Genomic DNA, 15,887 nt, shown 5'->3' with positions numbered 1-15,887 from the left:
GCACTGGATAAAATAACTTCATATAACCCATAACTAGAAATGAGCGAGTATACTCGCTAAGGCACATTACTCGAGCGAGTAGTGCCTTAGCCGAGTATCTCCCCGCTCGTCTCTAAAGATTCGGGGCCGACAGGGGGCGGGGAGAGCGGGGAGGAACGGAGGGGAGATCTCTCTCTCCCTCTCTCCCTCCTGCTCCCCGCCGCAACTCACCTGTCACCCGCGCTGGCCCCCGAATCTTTAGAGACGAGCAGGGAGACACTGGGCTAAGGCACTACTCACTCGAGTAATGTGCCTTAGCGAGTATACTCGCTCATCTGTACCCATAACATTTCAACTCCAGAGGTTTACTTTAAGCCATTGGTGAGGCAATTATTTTAATAATATTCCAGTTTTATATATCTGAACCCACAGAGGTTTTTTGCAATGCCTATAACTGTACTTAATTATGGAATGCTGTACAGTGAAATTTATGAACGTACGTAGATTTGAATTTACACTATTACTTTTCCAAAAATGGTCCCAGGCAAAGGACCCTTCTCTATCTGCCTAACATTCTCCAATAAAGTATAAACTATGTATCAGATTAGTCTGTGTACATTACCAGTCAAACATTTTTCAAGTTTTTATTGATAGTTACAATGCATAGAACAAATAAACAAATTAAAATGAATAAAAAATAATGAATTAACTTTGCTTCACTAAATTAAATCTAGTTTTTTGATTCTCCGCCTCTAGCTGATATAATAGCTTTACAAAATTGAGGAATTCTTTCTAAAATTGCATTCAGCTATTGTTCAGAAAGTTCTTCTCAACATTGTTACAGAAGTTCCCACAAATGTGCTGCACATGTAGATTGCTTTGCTTTCACCCTTCTGTACAGTTCATCCCAAACAAGCTCAATGGGGTATAGGTCTGAAGACTATGCAGGCCATTCCATTATTTGAAGCCTACAGGCTTCTTCTTGTCTTCTTAAGTAGTTCTGACATAAACTAGAAATATGTTTTGGATCAGTGTCTTGGTGTAATATGAACCCCTGATCTACTAGGTGTATACCACAAGTTTCTCCATTGTGTATCAAAATGCTGTGGTTGCCCTTTTGTCCAGTGTGCCAGTCACCCTCTGCAAGTTGCCAACTCTGGATCCAGCAAAAGAGCCCCAGACCATCACGCTTCCTCCTCCATGTTTGACAGTTGATGTCACACATTCAGAAACCATTCTTTCACCTACTCGATAGCATACAAAAACCTTGCGTGATGTACCAAAGATGTAAGACACGGCCTTCTTCCACTCTCCAGTAGTCCACTCAAGGTGCTGCTTAGTCCAGGCAAGTCTTTTTTTAAATTTTGCACTCTTAGCAGTGGCTTTCTTACTGATACTCTACTGGTTAAATCTGCAGATAGAAGTCTTCTTTTCACAGCTGAAATGGAAACTTGTTGATTTTTTACTTCATTAAGCTGTGCTTGAAGATTTTATGCTGTGAGGCACTGATCACGCAAACTGTTGACCCTCAAATACTTGTCATCTGATTTTGGTCTAGCCGACATCTTCCTGTCTGGGTTTGCTTGAGTTTCCAAGTGCCTTTTGATGGTATAGAAAACTATAATAACTGCCACCTTGGCTTTTTGGCAATTTCTCTGTAGCACACATCAAGGGCTATATACTCATTGTCAAAAAAATCAAGCACCTGAGTTGTCAGAATTGAATGAAACTTTATAACTTTATGATGTTGAGGCAGGATATAATACAGACAGGCATGGAGGCATACAGGTTCCTTATGTTATCCTGCAGCATACCTGTCCACATTTGCTGTATCTGAGCCTCTAGATCATGCAAGCTTGTAGGCTGTCAAAGTTGGCTTCCCATATAGGCAATATGTTCTACAGGCAAAACATCTGGCAACAGAGCAGGCCACAGAAGTGTGACAATGTTGTGGAGACATTCCTGTGACAGTCCAGCAATATCCTGCTGGAAAATGAATCTTAGAAGCACTGCCATGAGAAGCAATGCAAATGGCTGCAGGATTTCCTGAACATATTGCTGAGCTGTCATTGTCCCTCAAACCATTAGGGGTGACTGATTATTGTATGAAATGGCCCCCAGACTGTCCCACCAACAGTGAAGGTTGTGTGACGCTACAAAGCAAAGGCAGGATTAAAGCGCAAATCTCTAGGTCCCTAAACACAAACACAGCCATCTCCAGTGCCAAAACTAAACCTGGATTTGTCGCTGAAGACAACCCAGTTTCATTCCATAGCAGTCTAGTTTCAGCATTCATGACATCACCACAAAAAGAGGCAAAGGTGGATGACTGCCTTAGAAAGTATATATAATGGATGCCGTGAGACCAAATATCCTTCATCCAAGCACCTGGAAATGCTTGAGAAAAACACAGGGACTATACTTTTTCTGTATTTCAGACAATGAAATAGTTGGAATTGCTTATGCTTGCTGGACAATCAATCCTCTCTACCGGTGGTTTGTTGAGGGCATCCTGAGCCTGGTTGCTTTGTATACATGCTCTCATGCATACACTAGTCCCACAACCTCCTAACTGTCTGGTGAGAATGGCCCAGGTGGCGGAAAAATTTGTCAATATGACCATCCAGCTTCTCGCATTCCAATAATACACCCTCTCTCAAACTGTGTTGACTGGCTGAAATCTCTTTGATTGCATTATAGAGCCATATCTAGTGGTCAACAGGCTCCACAGAAGCGGAAATAGAAGTCCACTACACAGAATCAGAGGATTTGAAAGTAATCTACAAAAGTTGACACACCTGTAGGAATTGTTTGCATCCAATTTGAAACCATAATTTGCTTTCTGTGCTGTAGAGCACAATCATCCTTGGTTTGTGTTTTGAAAAAAGCCCTTTTAGACTATTGTTACATTTTAAGTTAAAGAAAGCATAATATTTTTTGTGTTTTTAACTTATTTTTGAAGCTTTGAACTATTTCAAATTATTTGCTGGGCTTGCACTGTGTCAAAAATAACTGAAAAAATTGAGGTATTCTAAAACTTTGGACAGGTAGTGCATGTAGAAAAAAGTGGTGCAGGGGCTTCATAAATATGGCATCTAGTTTGTAAACATGGAGTACTGTAAATGCATTTATGTATATTTCAAAATCCATTTTTATCAGTAACATTTTTGACTCTTGGCGGGTTTTCATTTTCAAAATCAGATTTGCTCCACCCTAAATGTGGTGTCACACATAATACCATATATCTGATTTAGGCAACAAAGTGTTATGAAAAGAATTACAAACCCTGCATTTTTTGGGGGGTGGTGCAGGTTATAACATGTCATTTTTGATGCATTTGGGTCCATTTTTTTTTATGCAGCATGCGCTAGGTATTAAATTCTTTCTGGTATTTTCCTATGAACTTCTCTATAAAGAAAAAGAAGGGAACCCCTGAAAAATACACATGTCAAAAATGTGTGCCCAAAAATAGCCACAAAAAATGCTTCTAGAGAAAACCATGACTTGTATGGCATATTATGCAAGCACAAAAACACTTTCATTAAAAAAAAAACTGTATGAAGGAAGGCAAAAAGTGCAAGCACTTATACAACCTGGTGACCTGCGCTTTTTGGGGCAAATTTGGAGTATGAGTGAAGGAGGCCTCCTTTGGAGGACCTTTAAGATTAAGTCAAACTACTGAATTGCATACCTTATGCTTATGCTTTCATATTTGTATGGGGATTACACATAAGGGAATTATACCCCACCGGGGAAAAGATCTAAAATGGCTCAGGAACCTTTAGCTTAAAGGGGTTGTCCCGCGCCGAAACGGGTTTTTTTTTTTTTTCAACAGCCCCCCCGTTCGGCGCGAGACAAACCCGATGCAGGGACTTAAAAAAAAAACCGCACAGCGCTTACCTGAATCCCCGCGCTCCGGTGACTTCTTACTTACCTGGTGAAGATGGCCGCCGGGATCTTCTCCTTCGGTGGACCGCAGGGCTTCTGTGCGGTCCATTGCCGATTCCAGCCTCCTGATTGGCTGGAATCGGCACGTGACGGGGCGGAGCTACATGGAGCCGCTCTCCGGCACGAGCGGCCCCATTCAGAAAAGAAGAAGACCGGGACTGCGCAAGCGCGTCTAATCCGGCGATTAGACGCTGAAAATTAGACGGCACCATGGAGACGAGGACGCTAGCAACGGAACAGGTAAGTGAAAAATTTCTGATAACTTCTGTATGGCTCATAATTAATGCACAATGTATATTACAAAGTGCATTAATATGGCCATACAGAAGTGTATAGACCCACTTGCTTTCGCGGGACAACCCCTTTAAGCATACAGTTATCTTAATATACAGTAGGTGTGTGTGTAATCTTTACAAGAATTAAGAAAACATTAAAGCATCACAATATAACCCCAATTACGTAAACTTCAGTGATATCAATCTGTCCAGTTAGGAAGCATAAGTGATTGTGAATTAATTTTACTAGCTCTGGTGCAAATGACCGCGACAATGAGTGCAGTAAACAGGCAAGAGCAAGGCAAGAAACCCTCAAAAAGGGAATGGTGGTGACCATAGACTACTTTCTCCATGTTCTTCCTGATCCTTCTCTGGTTTTGCTAGAGTGCTTGTTACTACTGGTAGAATTAGCAATAGCCGGAAGCCCAATCAGCTTGCACAGGTACTCCTCTTCCTCCAGTGTTGCACATTAGAGATGAGCGAACGTACTCGTTTAGGGCGATTTCACAATCACCGGGGGCGGAGTGGTGGAGCGGGAGGTAGTAGTGGGGAACAGGGGGGAGCTCTCTCTTTCTTACCCCCCACTCCCCACTGCAATCCCCCGTTCACCCCTGACACCCCACGAATCTTTTCGCCCGAGTAGTCAGTTACTCAAAAAAAAAAGGGCTGTTCGATTGCGAAATCGACCTAAACGAATACGTTCACTCATCTCTATTGCACATCCATATGTACCATCTCAAGGAGGTTGCAGTGTCTTCCAACACAGTTTGAAGAACACAGAGCAGATTCTAGGAAATGGGTAGTAGAAAAGCTGGAGTGGGTTGTAAAAGGGTATCAACTCAGCATCAGGACCGTCTCCATTGTGTGAGGAGGAACAAGAAGAATGCGGTCACAGTGCTGCAAAACAACCTCCAGCAGACTACTGATCTGTATGTTTTTGACCAAACTGTCAGAAACAGACTCCATGAGGGTGGCACGGGAGCCCAATGTTCTGTAGTGGTACCAGTGCTCATAGACCAGCACTGTACACCTCGACTGACATTCACCAGAAAACAACAGAATTGGCAGAACCATCAAAGTGGTCCAGTTCTCTTTGCAGATAAAAGCAAGCTTATTCAACGAGATTCGATGTGTGGTTTACATGTTACCTTAATTTTTTTATCACAGTATATATGTAGATAGATAGATAGATAGATAGATAGATAGATAGTGTAATTTTTGACATTACATGACTACTTACCAAAATGATGTTTTATTTAGTAATACTGTTTATTATTCAATTCATACTGGGAAACATCAGATGATAGGCCTACCTGGATATTAGTCAGAAGTGTCTCTATGGAAGAAAGCCCGTCAGGAAAAAGAAAGGGAGAAGGAAACCCAGGAGGTAGCGGTTGCCCATGTCCAGACAGAGAGAGTTTGTCAAAGCTGTCTCTCGCAGTTGGTGTTGAGAGCGGGGTCTCATCTGTATGTGATTGAAACAAAAATATAGAACAAGTTACGCTTGTCTGTTTTTATTAGACCTCAGTAATGGTTTCCCTAGTGGTTTCCAGAACATTTATTGCAAATTGGTTCTTGCTATCAAGAGAAAATGCTTTCTGCTGAATTTTCTTTAATGAAAAAGCTGTGGAGATACAACAAGATAACATTAATGAGTAACTTTATAAGCCTTTTAAATGCGGTCTCTAATGAGACTGAGTTTACAATGCAAGAGAATCTTTCTAAAACAAATATTATCTCACATATACTTGTGATAATATATTCAAACTGACTTTATGACTACCTCCCAATTATCTAATTTTAGTTTGTGTTGTACTGTGCAGAGCTTGACAAATAAAGGGGGATATTTAACAGAGGGAATAAACATTGCTGCCCAGTAGCATTTAGGCTTTTAGACATAGACTGGAAAGAAGAAGAAAAGTAAATATATAGTTGTGTGTGCGATGGCCTGTATTCATTGTTTATGACAGAACGCAGTGTGCTCATTAATAATCAATTAGTACAGGAATATTATAATGTCACGATGAATAGCTAGTTCTTAAAGGGCTAGTCGGGTTTCACACATGAATTAAGACCAGCATCTTGCGATGTAACGGCGCCATCATCGAAGGGAACTCATCACATATAGGGAGAGACCTATCAATATAGCTGAGGTGGGTCAAGGAGAGCTGATCATATGACTCTTCTTTCCTGTCTCAGCTACATATAAACTGTATGTTTTTCTGAAACAATGAAGTATTTCAGAGTAAATATGGCTATTTATAATGAGTAAGCCTGTCGCTGGTGCTTCAGGCAGCATGACTCTCCTGATAGGTTCCCTTTATAAAACTAGACAAATAAATTCCACTTAATGTATGGAGTACATTTAGGCCTCATGTCCATGGGCATAATTCATTTAGTAAATCCGCGCGTGTCTCCCACGTGTGAAATCCGCAGATCAATTTTCCCATAGGGAATCATTGACCATCCGTGGTTAATTTAACAGCGGCGGATGTGATTTATTTTGAATTGCAGGATCTCAGACGTGGGGAAAAAAAACCGCAGCATGCTCCATTTTAACTCGGATCACATGCGGATGGGCCCCATTGATCTCTATGGGCGTGGGAGATCCGCAGTGCATCCACAAATACATTTGCGGATGCACTGCGGATTTGACAGATAAATTCAATTAGGAAGGTGGGTAAAATGCTGGGAGGTGGGATTGCAGATTTTTCCCATGCAGATGATTTGCAGTGCATCCGCGTACATCCGCGCGTGAAAAATCCGCAATCGCGATCTCTCGCAAGCCAAAAAATACAATTTAAAGATCAACTGCAGTGCATCCGCCGCGGAAAATGCACTAGGAGATGCATGAAAAACTGCGTAATAGTGCAGGAAAAAGAACAAATCTGAACCCATTAGACTAATTAACCATTTTAATTGGTGCATTTTTGTTTGCTGTGCACAAGTGAACCTGCCTTGCAGATGCAAAAAGTGCAGTAAAATACGCCAATGGTGCAGTTGTGTGCAAATACGCATATGATTGTGTGAAGGGGGCCTTATCCACATATACTGGACTGCTAAAGTCCTGTTCACACAAGCATAAGCATATTTGCGTGCACCGGACCGCTGCTTATTTGTGGAATTTACAATGCTTTTTAGCGTGCACTTCGGCGTATTTTACTGTACTTTTTCCACCCACAAGGCATGTTTATTTGCATATGGGAAACAAAGACTCACTGACTGAAATGGCTAATTAGTTCCAGATGTGTTCTTTTTCCTGCGCAATTACGCAGTGTTTCACGCATCTCCTGACGTATTTTGTGTGCATGTGGGCACTCCATTGACTTGTAAAGGGACTTTGGGTGAGCAGATGTACAGGAAAATAGAGCATGCTGCATTTTTTTTTCCTTTGTACAACCGAAATACATAGGAAAAATTGGTGCATGTGAACAAACTATTTAAATCAATGGATTCTATTATCTGCGTATAGTGCACAAATACAAAAATTGCATACGCCCATGTGAATGAGCCCTAATACTTGCTGATGATTTTCCTTAATATTTTTAGCCTATCGGCATATGTGATTACGTCAGTATGTTCCATTGGCTCTCCTACCACTTCCTTTGTAGCCTAATGTACTTGTCTATGTAAGTGCCCTTCCTCTGCTGTTATTTCTGCAACCTATTTGGGTGCAGTGCGATATACAGAGAGAGACATTGTGCAGGAATGGCCATTATTCTATATTTCTGTAAAGAAGCCATCTAATTTAATGGAATACATGGTGCTTTTATGTGTTGACATGTCATTCTCTATAGTGGCAGAAAACAAATGCTACATCTTTCTGTTTTCATAACATGAAATAATCTAGATACAAATGCATAGATATAGTTTCTACTCCATATTTTATTAACAGTCACAACAAAGTATACAGTTAAACAGAATAATCAGGGCTGTGATTCTATTTCGTTAGAGAATGGAAACCTACAAATCGAATGAATATTTGGAAAAATAAATCTTTCTCTATCAATGTGTACAATGTAATCTCACAGCAACAACAAATCAGATTCTATCAAATGCTCCAGCAAAGTAAAATACTACACTGAATTGCCAAGCTTAATAAAACTTGTGTCCAGTACTGTAAAGATAGAAAATGGGTGGTAAACTTCGACAAATATGCCATTGGGGCTGATAAAATGCAATATAAAAGTATCCGTGCAATGAGAGTAAAGTGCTTAGTAAAATAAAATACATTGCTCAAGGGGAAAATTCCTACTGTATAGTTTAAGCTGTCATTCAGAATTTCCTTCATTGCAATGGCTCAGACCGGTATGTATGCTGGAGAGTATTTACATATCAAGTTGTGGTTGCATTGAAATAACTGAAGCTGCACATCTAATGTGCTACTGACTGGAAATGGCAAACAGTGGGGCAACGGGTTTTCTGATCAATGTACGATACTGTGCAAATATTTTAGAAGGTGTGGAATAATGCTGCAAAGTAAGAATGCTTTCAAAATTAGAGGTGTTAATAGATTATTTTTGTCAATTAACAAAATGCAAAGTGACTGAACAAAAGAGAAATCTAAATAAAACCAATATTTGGTGCGACCACCATTTGCCTTCAAAACAGCTTCTAGCTATACTTGCACAGTCAGGAATTGCTAGGATAATAATCAGAGCTCTTTCACACAACCGCAGAAACAGCGCGTTTTCACGGCCGACCGATATACACGACCATCTGAGGCATTGGTTTCCAATGGGCGAGAAAACGCTGACAGTGAGGGCGGAAAAACAGCCGTTCATGCAATTGTATGGCGTGGACGAGAAAACGTTAAAACGCATATGGCCGTGTGAAAGAGCCCTCAGGTGTATGATTAGCCAATTATACTAAATGATCATTTTCACATGTTGGTGGAAATACAGTCAGTAACTTAAACAAACAGCTGTATAGAAGGCTCAAAACTAGGTGAGGAACAGCAAAACTGCTACAAAGGTGAGGTTGTGGAAGACAGTTTCATATCACAGGTTTGAAACATTTATATGCAAATATTAAATTAGACAAGTAAATTAATTTGTATATATGTATGTATTTTTTATAACCTAATTGCTTGACTGCCAATTTCATTATGCTAAATAATATCATCAAATCTGGACACGGGTACTTTTTCAGTGTGCCAGCTATAACTTCAGCTGTTATGCAAGTTAAATGAGACAGATTCATAAAAAAATTTTAGTCCATATTTTTTTTGTTGATACATTTGTCCAGTGATAGTTTTATGAAAATGTCATAAAAGTTGCAACTCAGTGTATTCCAATGTACTATGACTGTCATAGACTATAATATGTCCATGTGAAGCCTAGCCTTAGGGCTCATTCACGTAAGTGTATTAGGTATCCATTATGTACAGAACTAAAAATGCTACCTCTGGTATAGAATTCATCCATGATGCGTCGCCAATTTTCACACAGTACCACACAGATGTTTTCTATCATGGATTTTGTGAGAAAAAAAACATCAGCAACTCCTGCTGGATAGCAGTGGTATTCGTTCTTAGAAACATTTCTTTCAGGAGAGAATATTGTGGCACACAGAGGTACCACATGGACTGCCATACTCTAATTTGTGGCCTTTTTACCCGGATGTACCCAGCAGAGCTTTACACTTTTTAGCAGTTAGATGCCAAACTAATTTTACGGGGGTCTTTTAATTTGTACTATCCAAACAAGCTGTAGGGTCACAACTTCCTTTAAAATGGCTTCCAGACAATACTCTTCTTTATTCTACAGTTATTGTCTAAGCTTTGAATGTAGCCATTTCCACTATTCACCCACTAAGGTTTTGTCCACATCTTGCGCTTGAGGATTCTGTTTTATTGCTCTGTCGTGGATACAGGAAAATGGAATGCAAGCTGGATATGGATTCATCCTATAATGGAAAAGAATGGCAGCCAACAGATCCCACTTGCTACAATCGGTCTGTCAGGCTTACATCACACTGCCTGGCATTTTCAGTAATGAAATAGAGCAGCATGGTGTGCTATTATTTCAGTTATTGGACAAAGCCTAACTGAGTATCAATCAAGCACCTTTACATCTGAAATGGAGCTTCAATTTTGGGGAACGTTATACAATTTAGCACTTCGTTATGATCAACATGGAGACAATATGGGGCTCATAGACCTCTAATGCACCTATATTAATCTATCAGTAATAGAGATGAGCAAGTATACTCGTTTCGAGTAATTACTCAATCGAGCACTGCGATTTTCGAGTACTTTAGTACTCGGGTGAAAAGATTCGGGGGGCGCCGGGGGGCGGGGGGAGGCGTGGCGGCGCGGGGGGTAGCAGCGGGGAACAGGGGGGCGCACTCTCTCTCTCCCTCTCCCCCCCCCACTCCCCGCTGCAACCCCCCACGGCGCCCCCCGAATCTTTTCACCCGAGTACGGAAGTACTCGAAAATCGCGGTGCTTGGGCAAAAAAGGGGCGTGGCCGAGTACGCTCGCTCATCTCTAATCAGTAACAGAAACATTTCAGCTGACCACCAAACAAGTAGTCAACGTTTATTGTCCGATCACCAGTGATGTAGTTAAGCTGGTGGAGTGCATCTGCAAATTTTTTCATAGACCACAGGTCAAGACTCTGTGAAGATACGACGCCTTCTAAATACATGGGATTTTTACCTTAAATTAAGCCATTTAAGTCCAATTTCTAATATCAAAATACAGAGCATAATTTGTTGTGGCACAAATGTTCTTTACAGATAACAATACCTAATACCTTCTTAAATCTTTCAAGCGTATTAAACAAGATGCATGAATCAGTATTACAGATCAGTACATCTAAGGTGAACGCAGATCTGCAGGTTACAATTATACAACAGATGTTTAATGCAATATAAAACTGTCTCTTGGAAATGACTGATTAGTCTCTTTCCATTTCAAAATACTCCCGGAATATTTATTTTGTTCTGGTCATTGCATGAAAGCATCCTATTAAATCAAAACAATTGATCTTGTTCAGCTTTTCATGTTTGTGTATTATTTATGTATTTATGCTCGTTTCTTAAACAATCGGAAACAGAAAAAAACAGATAGGTATTTTGTTTATGCTTACAAATCAGCAAACAGTTTAAATGTGGCTCTTTCATCTTCAAAAATCCTACCATGCCTTCATATCCGATAATCGAAAAAACAGACCATGGAAACTCTTGAAGATTTCAAAATGATACTGAGACACTAACAAAAGTTATGGCCTATTTAGACACAACAACTATCGCTCAAAATTCACACAAAATGCGGTTTTTGAGCGATAATCATTGTGTCTAAATGTGCCCATTAGAGATGAGCGAGCCTACTCGGCCACGCCCCTTTTTTGCCCGAGCACCGCGATTTTCGAGTACTTCCGTACTCGGGCGAAAAGATTCGGGGGGCACCGTGGGTGAGTGGAGGGTTGTAGCGGGGAGTGGGGGGGGGGGAGAGGGAGAGAGAGAGGGCTCTCCCCTGTTCCCCACTGCTACCCCCCGCGCCGCCACGCCTCCCCCCGCCCCCCGGCGCCACCCGAATCTTTTCACCCGAGTACTGAAGTACTCGAAAATCGCGGTGCTCGATCGAGTAAATACTCGAAACGAGTAGATTCGCTCATCTCTAGTGCCCATCTTTTAGTGTTCGGCCGAACAATGGTTTTCAGTTGTGCTTGAAAACTGTCCTTTAGCAGAACAGCTGATAAGCAGGACCGCGCTGTGTCTGCTGTCCATGGTGCTGAATTCTTCATGGGGAGCCCATGGCTGAACAATGAAGCTAATTACAGAGCTCAGACCTCCTGCTGAGTCCGGTAATAGCTCCCAGAAGCTCATTTGCATGCAAATGAAGCTAATAACATACTAATAGCAATTAGTGCCTATTAGTACTTTATACAAAATGATCCTTGATCTTTCAATCTTTTGAAATATATCTGTGTATGTAAATGGGCCTTTGGGGCCTTTTTGCATAGGTGTGATGATACGGCATGGACATTTGCCCAAATGCTCATTTGCACAATAATCAGCCTATGTGAATATGTCTATGATCAGCCTACGAATGAGAAAGCATTTGTTCATTGACTGAACAGATCTTTTATGCAAGCATAAAAATGGTTGCTCATCAGCAGGACCTCTGCCTGTGTAAACAGGAAATGTGTTGCTGACTAATACATTCTGGATGAGATCAAATGATCCTATTAATGACAATTTGCCTGAATACTAACAATCATCTATTTGTGTAACCACTATCTACAGAAGCGCTAATTTACATGCTTATTGTCAATCGGTGCTTCCTACCTTGAGCAGATTATCTGCCTGTGCAAAACCACCCTTAGTGAACAGTAACCGAGTCATTCATTGACCAATCAGCCATACTTAGCAACTAACCACATCGCTAAAGATGTCAGAAAGATCCTCAAATGGAACCTCCTAACCATGTAATGCATTGATTGAATGTACATGCTTGAGTAATCTCGAAGAATTTTAGTTGCAAATGAAAATTTTTACAATTTGATACTCGAAATAAGGCTTGATACTGGAAAAATGGGCAAACACATTACTGCAGACTACAAATATAGGTATTTAACTTATTTAAGTTTTTTAACAAATTAGTTACACTTCTAAATATCCGATAAACTACACAAACACAATAGAAATGATCCATGTAAATATCACTAATTTATATATTGTACAACATTACTTTTGAGATGTGCAGGTAAGTAGTACATACCATGTGTAGGAGGCCATACATTTCACAGTTTTTCAATAGTTTTTTTAGGAATGAAAAAAATTATAAGATTGCTGGACAGCTGAAAAGTACCTAGGCAAATGTGGCTATTCTTATCTCAATGGGAACAAAATAGAATTAAAAGGGTTGTCTCATCAACAAAACCTCTATCGCTATGTCATACTAGGGCATACAGACATAGAAGGCAGTCCTTCACTTGGGACTTCACTCTATAAGCAAGAATAAAGAACTACTCTGTATAACTGGCTTCCGCTCTAGCATACTCAAGCCATTCTTGTATAATAAAAAATATCCATGCATACAAATAGCTACCAAATAACACTACGTTTCAAAACTACTTATCAAATCAGCTGTTTGCCAGGGCTGCCGGAAGTGAGACCAGAGGTGACCAGCTGATCAAACCGGGGACAGTATTCTGAAATGGGTTTGAGACAACCCATATAACTAATAAAAACCAAAAAAGCTAATTCTTCCCATAATATCCTCTACAAACATCCTCGAATAAGAAAACTAATAGCAGCTTATTTCTATTCTACTTATTTATGTGTTTATTCATTGGCTCCTTTATAAAAAGTCTATAATTAATCTAATTACTGACGCTGTTCTATTAAAAAAATATTTCTGACACAACATATAAATAAAGTATAACATTCAGTATTGTAGAAGCCTGTAATCAATTTCACACTGTGTAATACTGCATAATCGTAGACAAGTCTATTAGCTAATACAAATAATGATTTGAGCTTCCTTGTAAAGGAAATGAATCAGTAAGGAAAACAAGGGGCTAAAAGAACAATAAAGAAAAGCAATGTGCACATTTTTCCATTTGGCTTATGTCACCAAGGTTCACCATTTAGATTCCTTACAAGTTTACCGTTCAGTCATGGAGGTCATATCCATTATGATCCTTGTCATCTTTTTGATGACATCATATTCTATCCATCAAAGGCTTCTAGAGCAGCGTTTCCATCTGTTCACAGCATCTCATCACACAAAGTCATGGCATAGCAATGCCCACAATTATATTAGTTGTCCACAGGCTAAAAACAATAACTCTTATTAGCTTCCATGCTTATCTATATTGAAAGCATCCTAGAGATATCTTTGCATGTTGCGTTTAGGAAATCCTGGCTAAAACAATATATTTACGGAAGCAATGTTGGAAACTTAATCTAGCGAAATGCTGTTTACAGACACCACAGTCCGCATCGTAACTGTGTATTTACACTGAAATAATGCGATATCAACAAAAACATATTTCTTTAACATAAATATGTTTCATTATTTAGATTAATGGAGAAAGTACTATTGGCATTTTCCTTTGGCACATATTTCATTTCAGCTGTGATCAACATTGTACTAAAATAAAGTCAAGTATAACAGCCGCTCTCTGCCCATCAAAACTCACAGACGTCTGCCAAGTACTTGTAACAGCTGGTGTTACATTAATTAGTTTAAACTATTTATTTCATCCATCTCCAGAGCAGATTGAGCAAAAACATTAGAGATTATTCTAGCATCTGTAAGTATGCTGCAAACATTCACTGAAAGAAAGTTAGAATATTAGTTGTAAGCTAATACATGATTTAAAGCTGAAGATGGTTTGTTTAGAATGTAAAACAGTGTGATTCACTGATCTGAGCAATATAAGCCCAGTGTACATCTCTAAGACTATAGCAAAAAAGCATGCAAATTGCTCTTTGCAGTTACCAAAAAAGTCTTAGAAAATATAATTAAAAAGAGATTGTAATTCTTAGCAGAATGGCTCATTAAACAATGTATGTCAACTACTGGATGACTCAGAATATTAGTCAAAAATTTTATGTTTATTAACTGGAATGGAGCCCTAAGAACGATGATCAAACTGCTGTTATAAGTGGTTGTAACAATCTCAATTAAAATTACTTTGATGGACTGAGATAAATATTTAAATGGAATTATACTCCTAAAATCCATATCCTCTTGCGTTGCATCTTTTTTAAAAGCGCTCTAATACAGTTTACGATATTTTAGCTCAGTTGAGGTGCAATCAGTAGACCAAAGGAGACCAATCTTATAAATCGCGTTAATTAAATAACAATCTATAAAAGAGGTGTAGAGCTTACAAAAAGTGATGGGATGTGCTTGTTAGACAAAACATAAAACTTTAAAACGGAATCTATATTACAACGGATCATTTACTGTATTCTAGACTGGGTGACATCAGGATTAGAATGGAATGGTTCAAAGGACAAATCGGTAGATTTTAATTTCAATTAACAAGATTCCTTAGATCTCCACTGAAATATTATCTCTTGACTACTCCATAGTAAAATGATCTATGAAGCAACAAAATCAAATATAATCTGCTGTGCCAAAGCACTTAATGACCTGTAACAAGTCATTTACCATATCACTCTATTCTTGTTACATTGTCCTCATCATCATACCTACCAGCAGGAGGAGAGTTTTACAAATTAGCATTAAAAGGCAGTTTTAGGGCATTTCTGAGTCGAAAATTCTGGGGCATATACAAAACACCATTTAAATGGAGCTCATTCGAAACAAGTGGCCAGTGATATTAGTTATATAGAATTGGTTTACCTTTCCATTACTCTCTGTGAACTTACAATAAATATATCTAATTCACTACTCCAGAATAGCAACCTAGCACCCTTTATACCAAAAGTACCAATACTGTAACAGCAAGATAACATAATAACAAAGGTAAAAGAAACAGTGATTACTGGTATTCCCAGAATTCCCAGAATTAATATGTATCACCTATCTGAAGGGAATATCTGACCACTGGGGGTGCATCACTGAGAATCCTGCCAATCATAGGAAGGGGGTCAATTACCACCTTTTTGTCTTCACTGTCCCACAAGAGGGAATTTGAATGGAGTAGCAGTTTTACTTCCGCAATTTTATCTAGGATTGGTTGTCTCATCAGTAAGAGG

The 15,887-nt window shown here is 39.4% G+C and overlaps 1 protein-coding gene across 11 annotated transcripts in view; it reads right to left on the bottom strand.

Annotated features, from left to right (window-relative positions):
* The window catches only part of DACH1 (dachshund family transcription factor 1), a 326,316-nt gene that overhangs the window by 30,643 nt on the left and 279,786 nt on the right, over positions 1-15,887 (bottom strand). For all 11 annotated transcript variants that reach the window (XM_066581217.1, XM_066581254.1, XM_066581226.1 and 8 more), the window contains one exon: positions 5,516-5,667. In XM_066581217.1, the coding sequence (XP_066437314.1) occupies positions 5,516-5,667 (152 nt within the window). The remainder of the gene's footprint in view (positions 1-5,515; positions 5,668-15,887) is intronic.

Source organism: Eleutherodactylus coqui, chromosome 1 (genome assembly GCF_035609145.1).
Source record: "Eleutherodactylus coqui strain aEleCoq1 chromosome 1, aEleCoq1.hap1, whole genome shotgun sequence".
Taxonomy (NCBI): Eukaryota; Metazoa; Chordata; class Amphibia; order Anura; family Eleutherodactylidae; genus Eleutherodactylus; species Eleutherodactylus coqui.
Note: the sequence above shows the minus strand (reverse complement) of the source record. Positions and strands in the feature narration are given on the sequence as shown.